The sequence below is a fragment of the Triticum aestivum genome, chromosome 7B (genome assembly GCF_018294505.1).
Source record: "Triticum aestivum cultivar Chinese Spring chromosome 7B, IWGSC CS RefSeq v2.1, whole genome shotgun sequence".
NCBI lineage: Eukaryota > Viridiplantae > Streptophyta > Magnoliopsida > Poales > Poaceae > Triticum > Triticum aestivum.
In genome coordinates this window covers 660,553,274-660,564,714 of record NC_057813.1, presented here as the reverse complement: position 1 = coordinate 660,564,714, position 11,441 = coordinate 660,553,274, and the positions used below count along the sequence as shown (strand labels likewise).

The following is an 11,441-nucleotide window of genomic DNA, read 5'->3' as shown; positions in this document are numbered from 1 at the left end:
CTCCCAGGATAACCTCCCCCACCTTGATTATAGAAATGATCCAAAGGCAAAGACAAGACTTCGATGGCTTTGGAACTTGGTTTGGATGGCAGCAATGCCCCCAAAGATGAAGCAATTTGCATGGAAAGTTATATCAGGCACTCTGCCCGACGAACATGTTGAAAAACAAGAGAAATTTCAGTACACGAGCTACTTGTGCAGTATGTGGGCAGGAAGATGAATCTACATTTCATGCACTTCTTGCATGCCCCGTTGTTGCTGCTTTATGGGATGCCATGCATGAGATTTGGCCCATTCCTCACCGGGTGGACGTTCAATGGTCTGGTGATGAGTGTTTGTTCAATCGTCTTGATGGGCAACCGGATCAGTACAGAGATATGATTATTATGGTGCTTTGACGAACATGGCATCTTCGTAATGATCTCGTGCATGGTAAAAATATTCCCCCCATGGAGGTGTCATGTCCATACCTGAGTAGTTATCTTAATTCTATATCGCAGTTGGATACTAGGAGTACTAGTGAAGTGATAAACGGTAAACCCCCAGTTGTTGTTGAAGCTTCTCTAGAGGTAGCTAAAACAAAGTTGCTGCTGCAGCCATGGCCTTTACCGCCACCTAGTTGGGTAGCACATTCGGTTGATGGATCTTATTGCCAAAGAGACGGATCAGCTGGTTCTGGCATGATCCTACGAGATAACCAGGGAGCGGTAATATTTGTAGCCTACAGCGGCATTTTCTATTGTCATGATGCACTGGAGGCAGAACTAGATGCTATCATGGAGGGTCTTAGTCGCAGGGAGGTCTCGGCTTTCCAAATGATGATCCACCGACATTGTATAGTTGCATTGGCGACTATTAATAATGGTTCCATGGATAGATCTTCTTATGGTCATATTATCCCTGAATTTAAGGGATTGTTGGAGAATAGGGTGTTCACTCCGGTTAAAATTTCTCGTGAAAAAAATAGGGTTGCACATTGTTTAGCTACTTATGGTCGTACTGGGGATAATCCTACATGCTAGCTTAACCAATCCCCTCCTTTTATTGCTGAACTCACTGCAAATGATTGTAATCCTTTGATCTTGGAATAAATACCCTATGTTTCCTCGCAAAAAAAACTAGAGGTGGTGTGCATTATTTTACCTTTTTACGAGCCATTTTTTGTTATATTTATTTCGAAACTAATGGTTAAGACTCATGTTAGGAATATCTAACTGTTTAATATAAACTAGATGCCATTAACAAAATACTAAGATGACACTTCATCTATTGTTGTGACATGGTAAACTACACAATGTAATCTTGGCGAGTTCTTTTGGACACCCAACAACTTGTTCCTAGTTGGTTTTTCTTCGTTCAGTCGTTAAATGCTTTTCTATCTCGCTTTAAAACATTAACAAAGACTCAAGCAGCTGAGGAGAAGACAAAGACTCGAACTACCCAAAATGGACAAAACAAATCGTCTTTATATCGTTCTATGCGGGAGGGGGAGCTTACTCTGTTGCAGTTTTACCAGGAAAAAAATAGCCACGTTTGTCAAATTGAAAACTTAATGTAGGAAATTTTGTAACCACAACAAACTACAAGCCAAGACTTCAGATAAGATTCATCTACGCGGTGCACCCGCCAGGCTAACGTTCTAAAGACAATATAATGAAAAAACAGGCTATAATATAAAAGGCTGAACACACCATGTCGGTGTGCTAAGAGATCTTGTGACACATTTGTAATGTGCAAATGTCGTCACAGCCCAGGCATCATTTATCAATTGATTGCAAATTTTTGTAGGTAGCTTATCAAGCTGACCGCTTGGTGTCAATCTCTACTCCTAATGGACGAGTTGGTTAATCGTCTCCGCAGTTTATTTTCGCTGGGTTTTTTTCGTCTCTCCTCCCACCACCCCCTCCCACCCTGGTATGCGGTTTATTTTCGCCGGGTTTTTTTGTCTCTCCTCCCACAACCCCCTCCCACCCTGGTCCATCGGTTTAGACTAGTAGGAAACAGGGCATTTGTCCCGGTTCGTAAATGCCTTTAGTCCCGGTTCATGAACCGGGACTAAAGGGTCGTTACTAATGCCTCCCCCCTTTAGTCCCAGTTCTAACACGAACCGGGACAGATGGTCCTCCACGTGACCGGTGCGCTGAGCCCAGGCAGGGGGGGCCTTTGGTCCCGGTTGGTGGCACCAACCGGGACCAAAAGGCGATGTTTTTCTTTTTTTTAATAGAGAGAAGTGTCCTCTCTTATATCTTCGTCCTTGGTTTACCAACGCTGCTGCTATCTTCATTTCACCCGCTGATATAATAACTCATGCATGCTCGCATCATACATCATCATATATAATAACAAGTCCTACTAATCATGCATCATCATACAACTTCTACTCGTTATTAATAATAAGTCATACGATCATCATCCTCATAGTCATCGAACCCAACCCTACATAATTGTTCTTAGCACATGATCATCAGTATCAGGTAGGACCTAAACACCCTTAAGGTAAAATAGCATAAAATAATATAGACCCTGAATCTCCATTATGAAGAATGGAGATCATCCTGTCTCCAATTCTTGCGCTTCGCTGCCTTTTGCTTCCAAGAAGCTCCTTACGACTGTCCATACATTTTTTCCATTCTTTGATTGTCATGTCTCCACTTCTTTTAGAAACCCGGTATGGACAGTTCAGATTCGTAGGAAGACCTGGTTGTATGTTCAAAACATGAAGGCTACCGTGCGTATACATCAGATGAGGCACACAATCATTCGGGATTATCTGTTGAAAAACATAGTAATAACTTCGTAGTTAGCAATGATGTACTAGTTTTAGAAGTGTGCAAAAAGATGCACGGATGTCGTAATAGTAAAAAATCTTACCAGGGTATCTCCATGGTAGTTACCGTAGTTCAACACGTGCACTAGTGGCACGTATTGACCATAATGTTGAGGAGTTCGATTGTAGACATTGTAATTATCAAGATCAGTACAAAATGCGATCAGATGATTTTTCTCCCTATAAGTTAATTCGGAGCCATCGGTGTAGTGGGTTTTGTCTACCATCTTCCGCACATTCTTTGAAGAATGAAAATAAGCTGTCAATGGAAATAAGATGTCAACTATTTTGAAATAAACAATATAAATTACTTAATAATTAACTATGTTAAGCTCACATGGGGGAACAATTGGAGGTGTATCCACAAGGACCCAAATCGAAGGTCTGTCTTGCTCGATTGTAGGATCACCAAGATCCATGGTGACAAGCATACCCTCATCAAAACCATACATCTTGCAAAGTGCTTCCCAATTTTTGCAACCAAAATGGGTTACACTCTCAGCATTGTACAGCTTTACTTGAAAATCCACACCATGGTGGGTCCTTAGGAGAATTTTTTGGTTTCCATACTTTCATGGTCTTCAAAACCCATCCTCTCCAAGACATAGCATCTTGCATAGCATGGGATAAGCTAGTCGAATTGGAAAAGATGAAAAATACATGTTAAAATAGTTGAAGTTGTGCTTAATTACGAAAAAAAAAACTATTGTCGTCGTTGCGTACCGTATGAACATCGAAGGTCTCCTCGAGCTTAATGCTGAAGCGCCGATCTTCGTCCAGCTCAATGAACCTGTCGCACATACCTCGGTCGTCGTGGCACCAGTCGCACTCCCCCGGGCGGTTTTCGTCGTCCGAGTACGACATTTCCGGCCTATGTTCATAATTCAAATATTAAACTAGATCATTACTATTAATCACGGGTTGACTATCGGTGATGGTACGTAGCTCCTCCTTTCATTCCCGAGTGCATTATTACACCAAATTGTCTAGCACACGGGAATGAAGGAGAACTTTTCCAATATGAGCATTCAATAAGCAAAACCAAATCATAAAATAAGCAAAACCAAATCATAAAATAAAGTAGTATTCAAATTAGCATGCATTCAATTATAAGCAAAAGTACATCATCTCTTGGTGTCCGTACATCGTCGAATATTATCACTAATATAGCATCACTAATACAACTAGAACCGTAGCGCCCGACGGGTATCGTCGCGGGCGGTGGACACCCAAAGATAAGGAACCATCACAGGATCATAGCTCCAGTGAGATCCCTGAAGAATCTGCCAGGTATTGTCGAACCTGCCCTCCAATGCAACCATGTAGCGACGGACGTGCTCGTCCTCCTCGCTGACACGGTGACGTACCACCTCCACGGTTTCCGGAAGCCTCGGCACCGTCACTGGCTCACGCGACCGCCACCAAACAAGGATTGGGTCAACAACGGGCTGCCTCCTCATCAACCTACGTCCCCCGAAAGGTAGCACCTCTCAATACTAGCCCAGTCCCAAACATGGCCCTGATATAGCAGGCCTCCACCGCCAAGTCCAAGACGACGAGGATGCGGGATAGGCATTGCCGACGTCGATGCGGGAACTAATTCTATATATAGTTAAATAAAGTAGTTTTATTAATTAAATCAACTAATTCAACTACTAAGCACTTACTATAAATAAATAAAGTAGTACTTACTAAAAACAAACTACTTCTATATATAGTAAAATAAAGTAGTTTATTAAATCAACTAGCTAGTTCAACTATATATGAAGCACTTACTATAAATAAAATAAAGTAGTACTTACTAAAAATAAACTAGTTTAACTATAGTTCTATTATTTTTCTAACTAATTATATTAAACACTTTCTCTTCTTATTTTTTTCATTTTTCCTCTATTCTAAATATGAACATATTCATAAATGACTTATATCATTCACAATTTTCCTATACATACACAATAAGTTGACAAAGAAAATACTATGAACAAAAAAATCATTAAAATTCTATGAACAAAATTACAACAGAAAAAATCATACAAATTCTATGAACAGAAAAAAATCATAAAAATTTGACATATTCGATCTTTGCATATATATGAACATACAAACATGCATATTCAACAATAATATCACCAAAAAAATCTATTAACAGAAAAAAATCTAACACAATTATATGAACAAATTAATTACACAATATGAAAAAAATCTAACAGAAAAATCTATGAACTACACATCTAACAAAAAATCTATGAACTACAAAAAAATCTAAAAAAAATCTAACAAAATTAACTACACATCTAAATTAACTACTACTAACGTCAAATTAAATTAGTTGCTCACGGCGACGGCGAGGTGCGGCGCGGGGCGGGTGGGCGGCGACGGCGTCGGGGCGGCGCGGGCCGAGGCGGCGCGGAGAGGGCGTCGGGGTGGCGCGGGACGTGGCGGCGCGGGCCGGGGATGGATTCACTACCGTCGGGGGAGAGCAGGAGAAGAGATTGAAGTAGGGATGGGCAGTTCTGAAATTTTCTTAAGTGCTACTTATATAGCAAAGGCATTGGTCCTGGTTTGTGGCACAAACCGGGACTAATGCACCCCTTTAGTCCTGGTTGGAGCCACCAACCGGGACCAAAGGCCTCTTTTCAGCAGCCCAAAGGGCGGGAAGCAGAGGGCTTTGGTCCCGGTTGGAGGCACCAACCGGGACTAAAGGGGGGGCATTGGTACTGGTTGGTGCCACGAACCGGTACCAATGCACCACTTTAGTCCCGGTTGGTGCCATCAACCGGGACTAAAGGCCCTATGCTGCCCGCGTTGCGGCACGAAAGTTTAGTCCCACCTCGCTAGCTGAGGGAGCTCGAGAGTGGTTTATAAGCCCGAGTCCCGTTGCCCTCTCGAGCTCCTCTCAAATGCAGGCTTACGGGCCTAAACGCACTATATGTGCCTGTGGGCCTATTGGGCCTATTGCGGTCCTGAATCCTGGCCCATTGTTGGGTTTCTAGTCGTATTCAGGCCGTGGTAGCCCTTTAGGTGGCACTTTTTATTTTATTTATTTTATTTTTTGCTTTGAATTATTTATTTTCTTTTGATTTTTTCTTTTTTATTTTATTTTACTTTTCTTTTAGCTCAGATTAATTATAATCTTTCTGTTACTCCATTAGTTTCCAAATTTGAAGAATTAGTTTCCACCAACCGGTACCAATGCATCCGTCTAATTACTTATTTATTTTCTTTTATGATAATTCTTTTTGTTTTTAATGTTTTGAACAGAATTCTAATTACCTATTTATTTTCTTTTATGATAATTCTTTTTGCTATTAAAGTTTGTAACAAAATTCTAATTACTTATTTATTTTCTTTTATGATAATTCTTTTTGCTTTTAATGTTTTGAACAGAATTCTAATTACTTATTTATTTTCTTTTATGATAATTCTTTTTGCTTTTAATGTTTTGAACAGAATTCTAATTACTTATTTATTTTCTTTTATGATAATTCTTTTTGCTATTAAAGTTTGTAACAAAATTCTATATAATTTTAGTTTCAATAATACTAGAGGTTTATAAAAGCTTTTTAGTTGATTCCTTCAGTACCAGTTCTAAGGCTGTTACAAAGGCATTTTATTTGGTACAGGTTTTAAGGTTGGTGCCCCACGAGCACCTTTTAGTACCGGTTCGTGGCATGAACCGGTAAAATAGTTTTTTAGTTGATTCTTTCTGCAGCTGTTTTTTAGTCCCATCTCGCCAAGCGAGAGACACTCGCAGCGGTTTATAAGCCCCGAGTGCAGAGACGATGCAGAAGAGGCTCAATGCTAACCTGCACGTTGCTTAGCTTTAAGCCTTGAGGAATAGGGTAGACTGCACGGAGCTATGTGCAGTGCAGTTTACACTATTCCGAAAGTCTTGAAGCTAATTAACGAGCATTGCACCTCTTTTTTATTTTTAATGACTTATTACAACTCAGAAATAAATGGAAAAAAATAAATATAGCAGAAAAGAAAAAAAACTATATAAAAACTACTCAGAAATAAATAGAAGAAAAAATAGTTGTGATTAACTTTACTAAAAAAATGAGCATAGATGCGCTTATAGAGAGAATTCAATCTAAATACATAATAAAATTTCTACTAACTTGAGAGAAATTCAATATGAATTTAGGTCAAATTCCCTGTATAAGGGCATCTATTTTCACTTTGAGAGGAGCTCAACAAGGCAGAGAGGGAGGGGCTTATAAACGGGTGTGAGCGCCCTTCGGTTGGCGAGGTGGGACTAAACTCTGACCGCAACGAGGACCAACCCTTTAGTTCCGGTTGGTGGCACGAACCGGGACTAATGGGCTGTCTTTGGTCCCGGTTCAAGCCGCCAACCGGGACCAATGGTGGTGGGCCAGGAGCGAGGCCCATTGGTCCCGGTTCGTCCCACCAACCGGGACCAAAAGGTCCAGACGAACCGGGACCAATGGCCCACGTGGCCCGGCCGGCCCCCGGGGCTCACGAACCGGGTCCAATGCCACCATTGGTCCCGGTTCTGGACTGAACCGGGACTAATGGGCTGACCCGGCCTGGACCATTGCCCCTTTTTCTACTAGTGTTATTTTTCTCTCCACTCTTTATTACAACCAGAACTTTCCTAACGTATAACAAATCACGGATCTAACTTCCTTAAATTATGCAAATCAATCGATTCCGTTTATAGGTTCAATTTGTCTTAGGAAACAAATAACAGATTTTCAGGAAACAAATAATATATTTTAATCTAACTTTCTTAAATTATGCAAATCAATCGATTCCTTTTATTTGTTCAACTTGTCTTAGGAAACAAATAATAGATTTTCAGGAAACAAATAATACATTTTAATCTAACTTTCCTAACTTATCTAAATCAATCGATTTCTCTTATTAGTTAAATTTGTTTTACGAAACAAATAACAGACATGTCACAACTTTCCTCCCAATAAATAGTTTCTTAACATTTGCAAACTTTCTTAATCATACATGTCACAAACGGGCAGGTACTGATATCACGTTACCAAACAATAAAACTCCGTTTGCATAGAAATCAGTTCAAAAATCCTAATTTTCCTAAATTTTTACCTTTCCTTGATAACAACCAATATTTCCTATATTTTCCACCTATTGAAAGAAATCACCCCTCCATCGATATTAGTATTTTTTTGAACTGAGATCTCCGGGTTATGATTTTTTTTGCGATTCTTTCCAATTGTGACCTCTCCTTCCACTCCGGCTCCTTCTCGCATAAACACCTCCACCACAGCCAGGTGACACCGCCCCAGACCTCCTGCCTCCTCACACCTTCTTCGCCACCTCCTTCTCGTACTCCATTAACAATCCCTCCGCCACATTTGTCCACGGCGGTGTCGAGGGCATGGCGCAGTAGCGTACCAGTGGTAGAGCAGCGCATAGCAGCAGGAAGCAACACGCAGCAGGCGAGGCGAGCGGCCGATGGTGGAGGGCAGAGATGCGGCCGGCATGGGTGAGGGGGCGGCCGGCAGAAGATGGCCATGACTGGAGGCGACGCGAGGCAGGGGCGCGACAGCGGGGCGAGCTAGGATAGGCGGCAGCAGACGGGGCGAGTGCAGCCAGCGAGAGTGTGGCACGCGGCCAGGGTGTGTGTCACGCGGGGGCACAATGGTGCGGTGGCTGCGGCGAGCGCGACGGCAGCGGCGGGCGCGGCCGACGCGGTGTAGCACGGGCGTGGGCATGGAGAGGCAGTGGCCCCGCGGGAGCGAAAGAAGAGCGGCATGTTCGGGCATGGGCATGCATAGGAGCGGGCATGTGCCACGGGGTCAATCCGAGGAGCTCGATGGCTACCCCTGCAATGGCCATGGCGGACGGCGATTCTCGGCCACGGTGAAATACCTAACGAGAGCAAACGAGAGGGGAAACATGGGAAAGGCAAGAGTAGATCATGGCGGTGTCAATGGCGTCCTAGGGGAAGACATGGGAGCTCGGGGCGGCGCGGATCGAACAACAATGTCGTGGTGGCCCAAGGTTGAGGAAGACGGCAGCGACGTCGATGCGAGGGTGCTGGACTTGATCTCGTTGGCGCAGACGAAGTAGCGAAGGCGTTCGGAGCTGCTCGATAAGCTCCTAGCCCGCAGGAAGGGCAGTGGCCATGTGGATGGGGTCGGTCATGGCGGCCGTGGCGTCTGACTTCGTCCAGATCGACGGGATCGAGCGAGCGAGGAGGAGAAGTAGATTTGCAAGGGGACGTCGAGGAGGAGTGAGGCCATGGGGGCAGGGAAGGAAGGGCGTCACCCTTATCCATTCCCCTTCGATGCCAGCGAGGTGGTCGGGCGGGAGCCCGGCTCTGTAGCGACCCCCTTTTACATCGTCCATTTGGTTTTTCAATGTATTCTAATCAATTTCTCCTTTTTAACACCACTTTCTATTTATTCTTATCAACTAAATGATCTCTACTCCTAATGTCTAAGTTGACGAAACGACTCTTTCACGGCCGCGCGTTGCAGCGTGCGATCTCTACACGCGAAGCCCACACATGGAAACAGCCTGTTTGTGTCGGACATGGGAGAGTAAAAAAGATCGTCAATGTCACTTTTTTTTTAGGGAATCGTCAATGTCACTTAATATGTAAATAATTGATATTGAACTTTTAAAGTTAATATGGCCCCGTTACAACGCACGGGCGTTCTTCTAGTTGCAATAAGGATCAACATTATAAACATATGTGACAAAGTTTCATAAGCGGTATGGGACTAAACCTAACAGACCAGGGACAAAAAATTCAGAAGCACCGCTAGACCCTAGTAGTCGTGTTGGGTGGGTCAGCCTGGCAAGCACGCTGGGCTTTAGCCCAATAACAAGATAGCCATGCCATTGCTTCCGATGCCGCCTTTGGGTCTGCTATATGATGATATCTACCGTGCTGCGTTCCTGGCCGTAAGCACGCGATGGATTAGCAGAGAATATGGATTGCAGATGGTTGACCAGCTGCCTTGGGCAAGCACGCGACGCGCAGCATGGCGGTGAGCGAGGTGCTCTTCTTCCTGGGGTCCAGACTTCCAGTCCCGAGCCGCAACATATGCCGACGAGATCGCGAATGGAGAGGAACGTGTTGATGCTATCGCACTTGCAGTTTTGCAATCAGTTTCAGTTTTTTTTCTTGAGAAAAAAGTGCACAGAATGATTTTCATGGTGAATCGATACCGAGTGATCAGTTTTGATGTACTGTAGTATGTTGTGCAAAGTTCATACACCAGTATCACTACTGACCAGTATGATTTCGAGTGTATGTACATATACGCTACAAGCTTTGATTGACAACTCCCACGAAACAAAATCACTAGACTGAAGAAGAAGAAGCTACTGCTGAATACACTTTGACCAAGTGAGACTGAAGAAAACAAAAACAAATTTCTCTTGACAGGCAGGGATCACCGGAGCGCGGCCCTCCTCCGGCTGAACCGGCGGGCGGTGGCGAGCAGGCCGACCCCGACGCACACCGCCCAGGCGCCCATCTCCAGCGCCCACCGCATCGTCTCGGCCTCCAACTCCTCCTCCTTCAGCTTGTCGCCGTCGTCATCATCGCTGCTGCTGTCTCCGACCATCTGCCACTCGTCCCCACAAGCCCCGCACTCGCACGACCCCCAGGAGGACGCATCCTCCTCCGGTATCCCCTCGAGCGGCGTCGCGCACCCGATCCGCCTCGCCGCCCTGGCCCTGGCCCTTATGAGCACGCCGCCCTCCGCGAGGACCAGCACCTCCGCCACCCGCGAGCGCGACCCGGCCGGCCGGCGGCACTCGACGCGCCACCCTCCTCCGTCGAGGCGCCGCCGCGGGAAAAAGGCGCCCTCCGCCGCGAGCTCCTTCCCGGCGTACACCTCGAAGCGCGCGCCCTCGGCGGCCGAGACGCGATCGGCGCTCGCGTACGCCGGCGCGTCGTCCGCGCCGCGGACGAGCAGGAGGGTGGCCTCGGCGGGGCACGCCGGCGGGAGCGCGCGGCTGGCAAGCTCCAGTGCGGAGCCGCCGATGGCCGGGCGGTAGACGAGCGTGAGCTCCGCGGGCGGCGGCGACGTGGATGAGTAGGAGGAAGAGAGGCGGAGGTAGAAGGCGCGCACATCGAGCCGCCGGGGCCCGAGCGGGCGGAGGTCGTCCACCATCCCTCTGCACATTGCCGGTGAGCGGTCTAGTAGGTAGGATGTGATTCCGTTGCTAGGTTTTCGCTTTGGCCTTCCTTGTGGCGCTGCTGTATGCGATGCGAGTATGGTACGGTGATGATCTGTGGCCTTGTCTGGTAGAGTAGATAAAAGCGCGGGGGAGAAGGAGACCGAGCGGGTGTATGGATCGGTGGGCGCGGGAGCTCGTGGTTTTGGGCGTGGCGTCCGTCAATGGAAACAGCAGAGCACACGGTTTGTTTGATCTGGTCTCGTCTGGTCTGGTTTGGTTGGTGCCGAGCGAGCTGTGGGCGACCGGGTACCTCAACTCACATCCCTGTCCCTGTCCGTCCGCCTGATAGATATTTCTTCTTGCTTTGTCCTCTTGCTCCGTCATTCTACTTGGTGGGAGCACACGGTTTGGGCTTGGGTTGGCAATGGCGCGGCATGCATGCATGCCACCTGCGCCGGAAACCACCATTACAACTGGA

General features: G+C 45.8%; 1 protein-coding gene across 1 annotated transcript; it reads right to left on the bottom strand.

Moving 5' to 3' along the window:
• Positions 1-10,050: 10,050 nt before the first annotated feature.
• On the bottom strand, positions 10,051-11,141 carry LOC123158276 (uncharacterized). The gene has a single exon (XM_044576333.1). It carries the CDS (start codon positions 10,966-10,968, stop codon positions 10,231-10,233), a length of 738 nt encoding a protein of 245 aa, XP_044432268.1. The 5' UTR covers positions 10,969-11,141; the 3' UTR covers positions 10,051-10,230.
• Positions 11,142-11,441: the final 300 nt, after the last annotated feature.

What these genes read in the sequence shown, in the direction of transcription:
- LOC123158276 (XM_044576333.1), bottom strand. Translation starts at nt 10,968, where the DNA reads ATGTGCAGAGGGATGGTGGACGACCTCCGCCCGCTCGGGCCCCGGCGG.